Here is a 14993-nt window from a genome sequence, read left to right as displayed (position 1 = left end):
TCCCCGTCCCGGTCCCGGCGAGGCCGTGCCGAGCTGGCGGCAGAGCACGGTAAGCTCGGGGTCGGAGGGTGTGCGGGCTCCTCCTGCTCCGCTGCCTCCCTCCCCTGCCGCTGAGTCCGTCGCAGCGATAAAGAACAGCCGAAGTTTTCACGAGTTTGCCGAGAGCGCTGGAGGAACCTCCCCTCAGCCCGGTGGAGCGGAGGGACCGGGGATGGGACGTGTAGCTGCTCGGCCCGCGGCTGAGAAGCAGGCTGGGTGGTGGGGTGCGCTTCAGAGCCTCGAACGTGCGCTGTTTCTTGTCGTTATGCCTTTTCTTCCCCACATGTTTTCGTGTAACTTGTTTATAGCAGAGTTTGTAGGCTTTGTTTTGTTCTGCATTTAGTAATCGCTGTGCATGGACAAGAGGCATTCTTCTCCTGTATTTAACCTTGTTCCCTGAGAGAGACCTATTTTCAGTCTAAAGTGTCACCAAGATAGTTCCCAGCAGGCCGGGCCCCGTTGCATAAGCAGACAGGCATGGAGGGGGACAGGTTGTGTAATGGCAGTGACATCATGGGTGGGTGTGGTTGAAGTTTTATAATATAGTGTTGAGAGAGGGTGCAAAGATGAGAGGTTGGAGGCACGATTTTAGACTGTCCTGTGTCGCCCGCAGGTAGTACATCTGGTGCCATGAACGCTTCAGATAGGATCAGTTTTTCAGAGTTTAGTCGTTGTACAGGGAGTCAGATTTGTATGATTGATGCACCTGGGTGGATCCAGTGGCAGATTCCTTTGTCGGTTTTATTTGACTATGAATTTTAACACCGGCTGACCTGTGGGGTTCCATTTTCATTTGTGGTACTTTATTTCTGTTCAGAATTTTAGGAATTAACATTTTTACAGATGAAGTGTATTAACGCTTGTACAGTTGTCTGCAGCGGAGGAAGAAAAGAAAAGCTTTGCATAAGTCTAATCCTTCCAATCTGTTCTGGGGAGATATGTTAGATCTAGTTCCAGAATAAACTGTTTTCAATGTAGGTGGATTAAATCTGATACATTTTATATGCCTGTTGGCAACCTAATTTAAAGAGGTTCAGTTGTGGCCTTCAAGTCTACGGTATTTGCCATGGTGTTTCCAAAATGTAGGGTGTAGGATAGATGTGACCTGAGAAAGTAGCTGATCTATTTTCAATCTTGGAACTGTAAGAAGCAGACTTTATTTGTCTTTGTGTAGTTTAAAGTACAGTGTTGACTTATGCAAGTCATGAAGAAATGGAGTCAAAACTCAGTGTCCTTCAGGGTACAAGCTGATAAATCTGTTATTGATCACAAATATTTACAGAGGTCCTGTTTCATGTTTCAAGATTGCTTTGAAAAAATAAAAGAAAATTAATTCTATGGACTAGTTAATCTTTCTTTTATGGATTAAGCAATAGCATGTAGATATCTATGGGGAAAGAATTTTGATTCCTTTTTTTGTAAAGCTACATCTTAAATTTTGACTTTAAAATGGGTTTAAAATTTGAGAATAGTTACCAGCTCTGACGCTTATCCAAAATTTTTTTTTGTTCAAATTTAGTACATGTGCTAGAATTAAGTGCTAAACCTCAGTTTAAGATCCTTTGTGCTGTTTCGTGCATCTGCAGTCCTGAGAAGTAACAATATTCCAAGTATACTAGCAAAGATACTAAAGAGCTTCATGAATCAGAATGCAGACATATGTTAAATGTGAGTTTAATGCTGTGAGCTCACAACTACAAATTGAAGGTGATTGCAGGCCAATAGAGAACTAATTAACAGCTGCTGGTACACTTTCTATTTTCCTTCAGAACATGAATCTTGAAAACACTTAGAGGTGGAAAAGATGTAGCCTAGGAACTGTATTAATGTTTAAAATAAATCATGTTCTGTTTCAGTGTTTCCTTGCTGCTGATTCATCTCTGTTTCTTTTTAATGCAGACAGAGTTAAAAAGTTGTGATAAACTTAAATCTGATGATGTCCCAAATAAGGCGTCAGCACTAAGCCTTTACTCAACTGGCATCTTTTCATAGCTTTTGTGCACTTCTTGAAACATTTGAAAGAGGAAATATTTGCCATAGTGCAAAAGTGACTTTTGAAATACAAGAGGAATATTAACTTTCATATGGTTAATATAGTCCTTGAAGGGGTTGAAAGGAAATAGTTCAGTTAAAGGAAGTCTATTGGATTAAAATACATGTGTAGCTTGTCTTTAATCAAATATCCTGAAACACACCTGAAATAGGCTTGAGTTTGGTCTGAATCACAGACTCCTTCCCGCTGGGGTGGGACTTAGGAGGTCTGTTGCTCCACCAGGCTCGTGTTCAAAGCAGAATGAACACTGAGTTCAGAGCAGTTTGCTTTTAAAGTTTTGTCCATCTGGACTGTGAAACCTGTAAGGATGAAGATTCCACAGCCTCTCAGGGCAACCTGCTCAAATGTTAATTACTCTCATAGTGAAAAATTTTCTCCTTATTTCAAGTCTGAATTGGCCTTGTTTCAGTTTATAACCATTGTTTCTTTTCTTCCCCCTGTGCACTTAAGTCTGGCTCTACGTCTAGGTAGCATCCTCTTGGATCCTGAAAGGCTGTCAGGTTCTCCTAAGGCCTTCAGGAGTTTTTTTCCACTAAACAAGCCCAGTTCACTCAGCCTCTTCTCATGGGTTGTGTGTTCTAACCCCTGATCACTGGGATGACCCTATAGTGCTTCATTAAATACCATGTCCTAAAGATTTTCTGCACAGTGTTTGGAATGTACGTGTCTTTTTAGTCAGAAGAATTTGGTGTACTATCATAAACCCTATTAAAATCATGCAAGATCAGGCCAGAGATGGTCCATTTATTGGTATGCTTATGCTGACAGCAGCCAAGAACTGATGCTTTGGAATTAATATTAAAAAAATGCATATTGCTTGTGGTTGTTGTGTGTACACCTTTGTATACTTCCCTAGTGTAATAATAATGTACTAATGTAATGTAATTGCAAAGCTTGCTTTCAAACATTCAAGTTTTCTTTAGATTGTAATTCGTAATGTCATCATAACTGGTATGCACAGATCTGCACTGAAAGTACGTGGTATCTTTTTTATTACAATCTTTAGGTATGCTAGAAGTGGATGACTTCTGTATTTACCGTGTTTTAGGTTATTGAAAATTAAGCTTAAGTCGCAAATTGTGTTTCTGCTCTCCTAAATCTTTGGTCTAAGAATATGAGGTGGTTTTGCATCCTCACATTATGGCAAACATTTAAATAAGGTGCTGAAACATCGCAAAACACTATTTTCACAATTAAAAGGCTTAGTAATTAAATTATGCTTGCAAAATTGGACATACAAATTTAGATCCTTTGGTCCTAGAAATATTTAGACCCGATTTGTTACATGTATTGATCATTAGTTGGCAGTGTTTGTGTGTTTAGCAGCAGAGCTAGGGTCCTAGTTAAACACCTTGGCTTAGCCCTGTGTTTTGTACCAGTTCAACTGGAATCATGGTTTCCTCTTTGGACACGTGCTGTGGACTTGAACTCAAATTTTTGTCTTCAAACTACCCTTCACCCATCCCTCAGAAGAGAAGGCTTGGAGTTTCTCAGATCATGTTATACACTTGACAGCCTGAAAAAGATGAGTCTCCCTCTAATGTGCAAATAGGTAGCTTGTCAGAGAGCAAAGACCCACAGTTACTGCTGCTTCTGAAGAAAAGAATTTGTTTTGATACTGTGCTGGACACAAAAGAGAAAAAATGGTCTGAAGAGTTTCAGCTAAGCTCCCACCTTTCTAGGCTGTGTCAGTCACAGAGCCACAGGAAGGCAGGCAGCAGAGTCCTCTTGTGCAGTTGGTATTTCAGTCAGGCAAAGACAGTTGCCCAGACTTCTGTTAATGCAAACATTTTATTATCTCTAAAATACAAATAAACCACAAACCAGGTTTGTGAATATTTGTATTTGAAGGGAAACTCAACTCAAAAGACCAATGAGAGACTCTTTAGTTTCAGCTGTGAAATATTCTCTCCGTTTTGGGAGTTTTAACCCATTCTTTTACATTAAGGTCTATGTTGGAATACATGAGAACGTTAACCAGTCTGGCTTTTAAATGTAAAAGAAGCTAATGTTGGAAATTGTGGAAATTTGAACTAAACATTTTAGAATAGACTGAAGATCGAGTGCTGAATTGACATGAGCCCCTCCACAGAAAACCTTGTTGAAACAAACTTGAACAATTTAATTTTTAGTACTGTTTACAGTAGAACAATGTTTGACTTTATCTCATTCAATGAAAACACAGGTGTATTAAAAAAAAATAAATCAAGAGCAAAGCAGTGTATTGGCGTCTTTTTCCAAGCAACAGCTACAATTATTTGTGTCATAAACCCCCATCATTTCCGTGGCATGGAGACGCACGTGGTTCCCGCTCAGAGGCTGCTGTGCCCGGTGCGGAATGCTGCGTGTTGGACGTACCGACCTTTCCCATTGCAGAGGTTCCGCTTGTGGGGCTGCCGGCTGCCGTCCAAGGCTTTCTCACATTGCCTCCTCTTTCCAGACTGCAGTAGTGATAAAGTCTGATACTTACCAGATGGGTACCATTGTGGAAGTGGCTTCTCTTATCTCCAGCCATAGTTGGAAGGTGTCAGTAGTTATAAAAACAAAGTCAATCTAAAGAAAACTTGAATGTTTGACAGCAAACTTGGCAATACTTAGCCTTTTTAACACAACTGTGGTGTATTCCAGATCTCTCTGGTTTTGAATGGGTGTACTGTAAAGCTAAAATCTACTTAGTCCTCAGGGTTTTTTTGTCTCAGTAGTACCAAGCAATACTTTATTCTGTCAACCTCAGTTTCTTGTTTCTGCAAGATGTATTAAAGGGTCCAAAATTTGATCTTTACGTTGAAAGACATGAGTCTGGAGTTACTGCCACTCTTATTACCTAAGCACTAGAGGTTGAAGGAGAATGTACTCTAGTAATGTTGAAAGTATGGTACAAAAAAGTGGTTACAACATATTACTATGAAAGCATATCTAATAACAAAATACAAATTTCTGAATTATTAAAAATGTTCCTTCATTTTTGTCTTCAGATTCCAGTGACTTGATGCTAAGAGTTTACAGAGCTGAGTCATATGTTGGCCTCCAAGAATATAAAACAGCCATAGAAGATCTAAATTTTGTTATTTCTAAAATGCCAAATTGGCCAGAGGTAAGTTGATATGAACCCTTCATTTTTTCAAAATCTGTGTTTATCTATAAAATTAATGAATTCCAAATTATACTTGCATCAAGGCAAGAACTTGGGTGAGCTACCTTAAATGTTGTTGTGTAAGACATGCAAAATGCTAAAAAGTACTTTAAAATAGTTACTTGTGTGAGACAGGCTAGTGATGAGTATGGCAGGTTAGAGTTGACTGATGTGCCAAGTTAATACTTGGAACTGTTAATTTAGCCTTCGTCAAAAACTTCATGTGTTTTTATTTTGTATCACAACATGAGATGGTGCCTTTGGACAAGGGGTTAAGTGCAGTAGAACTGACTTCGTGGGAACTATTATGAAGCACTTTTTTGTTGTCTATAGTTAACTGGTATTGATTATTTTATTTCTTTGTAAGAACACTTTAATGTGTTCTCCTAAAAGTTATTAAATATTTACAAACTTAACTGCAGCTTAATGTTATTGGACTTGATGGTTGACTGAAATTGTGCAGCCAGCTTTAATTGCTTGAAAGCAGATCTCCTGAGATCTGTATGGTAGGTTGACATACCTGAGTGTTAAAATTTCTTACACTGTTTACAAGGTAGCCCTCTTAAACCTCTGCACTTTGCTGGAGCGTTTATACTTTGATTGTATTTCACAAAGTCAGTGCATTTGAAGCATTATCTGTTCCCTGAGAGCATCACATGAGATGAGTGAGCACTGTTGCCAGTCCAGGACTAGAATTCTTGGCTCTGTTAAGTCAACATTTCTCTCATTTTTTGAGTTTTATTGGTAAAATAGTTTGCTATATAAGTAGGACAATGCAATTTTTCTGTTCCAAATGGTACCAAAGAGTCAAAAAATATTTCGCACAAGCAATAAATTATTTTGCAATAGTATTGGCTAAAAAAACTTGAGCATGCATTTGGGGCCTTTTTTAGTGTCTCCAATACTGGAGTTAGGATAGTTTATGGTGATGTAACTAACCTGTAACAGCTGGGATTTGGCCTTTGTTTTGTTTTTGTTAATTTTGTTAAGAGAAGTACACTTCGCTATTTTAGCTTGGAAAGTGTTTCTTCAAAAAGCCCGAAGAAACTCAGTAGGAACTGAGCTTTGCAAATAGTGCAGGCAGCTGGGGACTCACTGGCCTTCTGAACTGTAAGGTGCTGCATATTGCAGCACTCTCTATGCTCTGAGCACAGCAGGAGCAGCAAGATCTTGCCACACCACGGGGGGCTCACTCCTGCTGTCCTGGTATCTCCTGTGTTCAGCAGTTCCATGGCTACTGCAGGCTCAGACCATCCTACCTTTTTGCCTCTTGGCGTTGGTAGTATTGCCTGCTCTTCTTCTGTACATTTGGAAAGAAACCTCACCTCACTTAGAGGAGCTTGGCTTGATGGATTCCTCTGACAGTTCTTACCTCTGTAGGAAAATTAACTGTCTGTAAGAAGAAGATTAGCCTACTTTCCTTCTTCAGGATGCACCTTAATCAAACTGCCCAAATCCATCAAAGATCCTGCATGCCCTCATCTTACAGCTTTGCTTAGCAGATGCCACTGTTAATAATGACAGTCATTCCATAGAAACTGTATTCTGTTGTGGTTTGTTTTTTGGGTTTGGTTTGGTTTGGTTTTTTTCCCTTTGGTTGTTTTTTTTTTTTATGTTCAGTTTTTGGCCCATTAATCCAAAATCTCTTATGCAACTAGATACTGTTGTTTATCTTTTGTTAGATAACTGTCGATTTTATCTAACACAGATTTGTATTACTGCAAATGCAACTTTTAAAAATTGAGATAAATTGCTTAAGGGACTTCTTGGTTCCAATGTTGTATGACTTTATGTAACAATTTGCGTTTTGTTTCCCTCTTCTTCCCCTGCAAAGGCTCACAAAAGGAGGAAGTGAAGGCCTTTTGTGAATTCAGCACTAGTCAGGTTTTTAACCTTTCATGGAAACCAAGCCAAATTAACTGGAATTGATGCTAATGTCTGCCCTCCCATGACTCTTTTTCAGAAGCTGTAGGGGATGTGTGTTAGGCAAAGCATATAGATCATTCAAACTGTGCACGGGAGAAGCTTGTTCCAGAGCTGCATTCTTTTTGTCATGGGAGTGTCCTAACTCTGCTGTAGTACTTGTAAGATGGATGTTGCAGTTCTGCATACTCCTCCCTAGAAATGTCTTCGTGGTATCTGTTTTTCAGGTCTACTTCCGGAAAGGAAAAGTGCTGCAAGACTCTGGCTTTGTAGGTGATGCCTTACAGCTGTTTCTACAGTGCTTAGCCCTTGATGAGGACTTTCTTCCAGCCAAGCAAGAAGTAGAAAAGGTAATTTTATTTATGAAGCTGAATTAATTCCTTTTTGAAGCTCACTTTATGGTAGACCTTGAGCATCTAAAAATCTTCAGTAGACACAGAGAAGGTTCAGGTGGCAGATTAGTTCCTTTCAAGACATATTCTACTATGTTGAAGAGGTAGTCCTAATGTACACATTTTAAGTACATGTTTAAAAGTCTATATGCTTTTGAAGTTCCTAAATGAAAATGTAGAAAACTGGAAAGCAGGCAGGAAGTTAAACATTCTAAGTGGAACTCTTTCATGCTCAGAGCACAACAGTTTTTCTTTGATGACAAAAATCTAATTAGAAAAGCTGCATGATACTGAATTGATAACATATATCTCTGTTTGAAGAGCTCACTCACTTATAGTAAAAAAGATTTCTAGATAAATTTCTTCTTAGCAATGTAGGTATGTTGGATTCTGCTTCTTCTGAACTGTTCTTTCTCAGTGTTTAAATAAAGGTTTATTTATGAGGGTAACTTCATATAGATTAAAATCTTATTTTTTGTGTGTAGTTTTATAATAAAGCTACATCTAGATCCTTTTGCATTATTATGAACATTTAGTTGTTTGTTTTCTAGACGTTGTGTGATGTGCTGTCACCAGAGACGTTAGGAGAGAGTCTGAAGGAATCTGCTTGGAATTCACCACATATTCGAAATAAACCTTTTATACTTGGTTCTGAGGGGATTGATTCTTACTGCAACTTACAGCTTTGTCCTGAACAGGTAACAAAAGCTGTGGAATAACTTTTATTTTTGGCTGATATGCAAACATTAGGCATTCTAATTATCCTTATTTGTCATACTTAATTTCCAGCTTAAACACCAACTTTCTGCAATTGGCTAAATTGGAAGAAAAGAATTGTGATATGGGAGTAAAGTATTTTCATTTGGAGTGTTAGACTCCTCATTCCAGTGAACTAGTTATTAGAAGGTACTGAGATTTTATATTAGTGACCTCAAAATAAAGAGAAAAGGTTTTTCTCCTCTTTGAAGCAGATGAAGATTTTTAAATAGTTAATGCCAAACAAGTTTGACTACTGTCTTGATTTAGCAAATTTCTGCAGTTAAATGATAAACTGTGGGTATCATTTTGGCTTATGTATCTTTACATGTTTGCACTGTACAAACTTAGATTTGTGTTATTTTTTTAAGTACAGTTCAGTTCATCTTACTATTACAGAGCTTAGGAGGATCAGTTGTACTGGAACCTGTCAGTGGAAGTTTAAATCGTGCACAGTCTGCTCATGCTCTTAACTCAGCAAAAGACCTTGGCAAGGAAGATGGCTTAAAGAGAGTGTCTTCTGAGCCCCTTCTCTCCAGCCAGGAAAAAGGTGCTTTGTTGAAAAGAAAGCTTTCCTTTTCAGAACAGGACACAGTGATATGTGAAGATGGAAGAAACAAACACAAAAAGCAAGGAGGTAAACAGTCACTTCCTTTGACATTTAAAGTATTTAATGCATTGTGCCTTTCTTTGAAGGAGTATTTTTGTCTTGCTTTTCCTTAGAAAGTATGAAGAGAGACATGACACTGGCTTTTGGAACAATTCCAGAGGATTTGATTGATGTATCAGATTTTGAGTGCTCTTTATGCATGAGGTAAGATTTTCTACTTGTTTTAGTACTTCTGTTACAGATGCTGGCTACATATCTGTTACTAATATAAACTGAGGTATTTATAGATTGTTATATAAGTAGTTATATAGATTGTTTATAAGTTCTGATATCAGTCAATACTTTTCAGCCTTCCTGTATCCCTGCAGTTAAGCTTATTTAAATGTATCATTTGCTATAATGCTATATAATAGAGCATTATTTTAATCAAGTTGCCTTATAAATTAAACTTGACATTAACTGGTAACCCTAAAAAGACAGGATCTTTTGTGGTTAAATGTTAAGGGCTTTTTTAGTCAATGTTTAACTTCTTATTTTGAGAAGTCTAATTCATAGAAGTATTGTCTGTGAACATCATATTTATCTGGAAGATGTAGATACTTTAGAATGTTAGCCTACTTAAATGTAGGTGATGTATTTGAAAGGTCATATTGAGCTGCCCTGGTTTTAGGAATAAATACCTTAAAACGCACAGTGTATACCAAGTGGTCCATAGTTATTTTACTAGGATGTAATACTTCTATTAGCAACTTAGCTCCTCAAACCACATAGTTTTGCATATTCTGAATCTACGTAATGAGACCAAAATTTTTCTACGTTGGGATATTTTCATATGTAAAGTGTTTAAAATGTGTCCAGATTCCTCAAAACAAAAAATGAGTGGCGTAGTAGTAAATGGAAGCAAACTGCAGTATGGGGGAAAAAGCAGAATAAGGAGACATGGGTTTAATTTTTCTTTGCTTTGTTATGGTATAACTAGGCTTAAAGAGGTGGTTCACTGACTTTTTTTAGCAAAACACACACTTGCCACAGCATCTAACTTCTAGTAATTCTGTTTCAGGTTATTCTATGAGCCAGTGACAACCCCTTGTGGACATACTTTTTGCAAAGGTTGCTTGGAACGGTGTTTAGACCATGCTCCTCAGTGTCCACTCTGTAAGGAGAGTTTGAAAGAGGTACTGTTTCTCAGTAGAGCTCACAAATACAAATACTTTATAATTTTAAAGGCTGTTCCACACAAACCCAACAACTTGGATTCACTTGGGTTATCGATTTCTGCTAGAAAGGGAAAAACTTGAGGCAAACTTTGTCCAGCACAAGTTGATTGGGTTTGCTTCAGGCTTTTAGAGGCTTTATATTTCTGTTATGTTTCTCTGTCTGCTTTATTGGTGTAATTAAATCCTGCATGTTTGTAAACTTTGGTAACTGTTTAGTAAAACCTCTCTGCAATTTCTGTAAACTTGCCTTACTTGTGTGACTATAATCAGGGAAATCAAATCAGTCTCTGGTAAGTACAGAAACACAAACCAAGTTAGACACTCAAGTTGTCAGACACTAAGAACTAAAATAGAGAATCTAATTTTCAAACATTAAAGTAATATTAGCTGTTAAGAAATTGAACGTGAGAACATCTGAACTTTAAGTTTTCATGGATTTAAACCTAATTGATGACATATCTCATATATCATGGTTTTAAATGAAAGCTGCATTTTCTCAAGCCTTTTGTTAATATGTTATGAAAAGAAATACTAATTTTTTATTTCTTACAGTACCTTGCAAGCAGAAAATACAGCACCACAGAACTGCTGGAAGAATTAATAATGAAATATTTGTCTGATGAATTATATGAGAGAAAAAGAATTCATGCAGAAGAAACTGCTGAACACTCAAAGTAAGCTTGCTGTCTTTTAAAATCTACAAAACTTGAGAGATGAGTATGGAAATAATTTTTAGAAATATTTTCTCTTTTTTGTGATTATTAATAATGGTATATTATGGAAGCAAAAAGGAGTACCATAGACATGTTAATTTGGTGTCTTAAATGTGTATTTCAGAAAATTAACAGTTATTTAACCACTGTGGAAATAAAAAAATAGTTTTAAAAAAATCACACTTTGACAGTAGCGATATGAGGCTCTTAAGTCCTATACAAAATACGTTTTTGCAAGGTAAAAAAAATTACACCCTGGGTTCTGTCCTGTGATCTGGAGTCCATCATTGAAAATAATCTAAATGGTGACCTAGCTGCCATGTAGTCACTGCTCCATCTTTTTAGTTCCAGGAAAACTGACTTTGAGGGTATAATGGCTTGTATGGCTCAAATGAAAACAGAGAGAAAAAACATAATTAACACCCCGTCCCCAAAACAGAGCCCTTCATTCACTAACTTAGATACTCACTAGGTAACTGTGAGGCTTACTGTCCAGTGTGTATTCAAATCAGTACACAGATACTCTGTCACCCTTATTAGTAGGTGTTCTTAATGTTTACCAAAGTTATTACAATATGCTTATTAAACTTTGAAAAGAGTGTTTTATAATCTCAAATGTAGCAAAGATTCGGGAAAAAAGAAACAACTTGTCTTGGCATAGTTCAGTGTTTAGATTTTTAAGACTCGTATTTCTTTTGATGTTCTCTTGAAGCTTGACCAAGAATGTTCCAATGTTTGTTTGCACTATGGCATATCCCACTGTGCCTTGCCCTCTGCACGTTTTTGAGCCAAGATACCGACTAATGATTCGCAGAAGTATGGAAACTGGAACTAAACAGTTTGGGATGTGTATAAGTGATTCTCAAAATGGGTAGGTTTACATGCTACTTTGAAGCTTCTTACCTCTTACCTCTCTTTTCTAGTTATAAAAGGTGTCCTTTCAGAAGCATGCAATTGCATTACTGACAAGGTCTCTTTTCTAGCTTTGCAGATTATGGATGCATGCTGCAAATCAGGAATGTTCATTTTCTACCTGATGGACGGTCTGTTGTTGATACAGTTGGTGGAAAGAGATTTAGAGTTTTACGGAGAGGAATGAAAGATGGTTATTGCACTGCAGACATTGAATATTTGGAAGATGTCAAGGTATCCAGAATGCTGTCTAAATGCTTACAGGCTTTAATATCTCAAGAGTCTTGGTTTCTTCTTGAGAGTTCCGTGTCAAGTTCTTAGGTCCCTAGACCATGGAAAGATTCAGCACCAGCACATGGAAGAAATGGGAGCTAGCTTAATTTTTTTGTTATTATAAAGCAACAAAGAAATACTGTGGGGTTTGTTTGAACAATGGCTTGTAGTTGTAGCTTTTAAAAATACTGGAGGATTTCTTTACTAATTACTCATCAGCAATCAAGGTTCAGGAGAATGCACAAAATACCTCTAAATATAGTTGAAATTGAATGTTTCTTGATCTTTAGCTTTAAGGACTTGTTTCTTTATTTCTGATTTTTTATAACTTCCTGTAGGTTGCTGATGGAGAACAACTAAAGAAACTGAGAGAACTTCACAATTTTGTTTACAATCAAGCCTGCAGTTGGTTTCAAAACTTAAGAGACAAATTTCGCACACAAATTCTTCAGCACTTCGGGCCAATGCCTGACAGGGAGGAAAATATACAGGTGAGATATTATTTAATATCAATCAGATGCTTATTTCTAAAAGTAGGACAGCTGTTAACAACTGCAAAACATTAAAAGACCCACATTTTCCCCAGCTTTGAAGGCAGTAAGGCTAGTGTCGTGCTTCTCTTACGACGTGCAGGAAAGGACAATTCTGTCCCTGTTCAACAGTTTTTGCAGGAAAAGATGATATGCTGCTGTGAAGATAAAACTAATAAACTAAGTTGTAAGTCCCAGTAGCATTTTAAACTCCTGATCTCTGTAAAGCTGTTAGAATTCAAATGGATAAGCTCCCTAGATTTTCTTTTTGGGACACCTGCAGGCAGAAGTATTTGGCAAAGAGGTGATTGCGAACAACACTCTCCACCTTTCTGAGCTAGTGCTGTAAACTGCTGCAGCTGCTAGGGTTTGACAGATGTTTCTTGAAGTAGTTGCAGCAATCTGTTTTAATGGTCATTATAAACAGTTAATGAGTGTTGGTGAAATCCTGAGAATGGCTGCTGGAGAAAAGTAGCATTTAAAAATATGTAACGTGTGGCTTTCCATGTGGAATTACATATGAAGTGGAATCTTACGAGAGCCTGTCCCTCAGCCATCTGCTACATACTTTCTTGAGACTCTATTACCTGATCTGGGAGGATTGCAGATGCTGTGGAGGGCAAGTGCATGAATTCAGAAGTGATCTTAGGACAATTTAATAAAAAAAACTTATTTAAAACAACACACTAGGGGAGAGGAATAAATGTTCAAAACCAAGGGAACTAGTAGGGCAGAAGTACTGTGTATGTATCTGAGATTTATAATAGAACACAAATGTGTCAGCTGTGATACCTATGCAAGGGAGAAAGTGTCATCCTAGAGTGTACTACTACCAGTAATGTTTTTGCAAGTTATTTGAGGGAATTAATCTTCTCTGCAGTGCTAGGATTTCTGCTGAGGAGTATTATGTCCAGTTCTGGGAATGACATGTGAGGCTTGGTATAGAGAAGTACAGGAAAAAGTTAAATAGGATGTTTTATCATCTTAGAAGAAACTGATTAAGTAGTCCTGCTCTGAGTAGGAGGTAGTGAGAAGGGACTGGAATTAGGAGGTGATACAGGAGTCCTTCAGATGTAACGAAGACTAATGAGAACATTTGGCTTTGAGAATATTCAAACCTCAAGAATAGCATGGCAGCCATTTAAATAGGTTTAGTTTTTATCAGGGAGGTTTGTTATTAGGTGATTGTCCTAAACTTAGCCAGGTTTGCCCAGGGAAGCTCTGAGCTTTCTTTGTTCTCTTAGTAATTGCTTTATCAAGCTTAAAGTGCACTATTTGACTTCTCAGCTGGGGAGGGATCAGAATAGTTCCCTTCAGAACACTTCTCATCTCACGGCTCTGGAACCTCTCTAGTTAGTATCAAACTAGTCTTTGTCATGGATGACTTTGTCCCTTGATGTCTTCATGTTAGCCAACTGTATTACATTGATCATGGGTAACCAACTTACATTTTGTTTTTAGGTAATGCCCAATGGTCCTGCTTGGTGTTGGTGGCTTTTAGCTGTTCTCCCAGTAGACCCCAGATATCAGCTGTCAGTTCTCTCCATGATGTCTTTGAAAGACCGTCTGATAAAAATCCAACATATACTGACATATTTTTCTAGAGACCAGTCCAAGTGACTAACCGCCTGGGTCTTCCTGAAAAGTTACTCTGTTCTGGTTGTAGTAGCAGCTGGAATTTTTGCTGCCTTTGCACATCTAGCGCTGGTTTGAAGAGTGTAATGGAACTGCATTTTCTCTCTCCTTCCCACCCTCCTTGCTGAACCATGTGGTTCTCTGAATGCACACTTTCTTCAGCTACAAGAGAAGACCACTGACAGTTGCACAAAGTCAATCCAGCTGGATATGTTTTTCACGTTTTCCGTGTTACAATTTGCACTATATAGAAGAGAACTTTTTTGAGACTTGGTAATTTTAGCCACTGACTTTGTAAAGCTGTGGGAAGTGCAGGACTTAAGGCTGACAGTCCAAGTTTACAACATTGAGGAGGTATTAAAGGTTTTGCAAATATTTGCCTCATACAACTGTTCTTTTGCTGTTTGCACAAATATTTGAAACATAGCATTGAATGTCACTGTTGACTATTACTACTCGTTGAATTATCTTGACCATGGATATGGCTCAGATTTTTAAGTTACCATGTAAATGTATGCATCACAAAAGAGGTGACATTATGAACTGTATGCTGAACTGAGAGCCAATTTTAAGGAACAAAAGCAGGAAAAAAAAAGGTACTTATGTCTAAAAATACTTAAAACTGTGAATATGGTTTACAGACCTAGGCCCATACATGTTAAAGAGAAAACTGAAAACTTAATGCTCCTACCAGTTACATTTCTGCGGGGCTTTCCAGGCTGGCTGTTCTTCCAGAGCACACACTTAGTTTCTAGAGCTTAGAAGAAGAAATCCTAGAGCGTGTATGTGTGTGTGTGTGTGTATTGG

At 37.8% G+C, this 14993-nt stretch overlaps 1 protein-coding gene across 1 annotated transcript; it reads left to right on the top strand.

Annotated features, from left to right (window-relative positions):
• The first annotated feature begins 4381 nt into the window (after positions 1 to 4381).
• LONRF1 (LON peptidase N-terminal domain and ring finger 1) lies at positions 4382 to 14640 on the top strand. Its single transcript, XM_008939407.1, has 12 exons — positions 4382 to 4470; positions 5057 to 5186; positions 7376 to 7498; positions 8092 to 8238; positions 8696 to 8933; positions 9020 to 9110; positions 9967 to 10081; positions 10676 to 10797; positions 11549 to 11707; positions 11820 to 11982; positions 12360 to 12512; positions 14013 to 14640. The coding sequence occupies exons 1-12, from the start codon at positions 4382 to 4384 to the stop codon at positions 14169 to 14171; spliced, it is 1689 nt and encodes a 562-aa protein (XP_008937655.1). The 3' UTR covers positions 14172 to 14640.
• The last annotated feature ends 353 nt before the right edge of the window (positions 14641 to 14993 follow it).

Source organism: Merops nubicus, unplaced genomic scaffold, assembly GCF_000691845.1.
Source record: "Merops nubicus isolate BGI_N331 unplaced genomic scaffold, ASM69184v1 scaffold44034, whole genome shotgun sequence".
Lineage (NCBI taxonomy): Eukaryota > Metazoa > Chordata > Aves > Coraciiformes > Meropidae > Merops > Merops nubicus.
Note: the sequence above shows the minus strand (reverse complement) of the source record. Positions and strands in the feature narration are given on the sequence as shown.

Coding starts and splice junctions, on each gene's coding strand:
- LONRF1 (XM_008939407.1), top strand. CDS start 4,382: ATGGAGACGCACGTGGTTCCCGCTCAGAGGCTGCTGTGCCCGGTGCGG. Junction 5,187..7,375: donor AAATGCCAAATTGGCCAGAG/GTAAGTTGATAT, acceptor TCTGTTTTTCAG/GTCTACTTCCGGAAAGGAAA. Junction 8,934..9,019: donor CAAACACAAAAAGCAAGGAG/GTAAACAGTCAC, acceptor GCTTTTCCTTAG/AAAGTATGAAGAGAGACATG.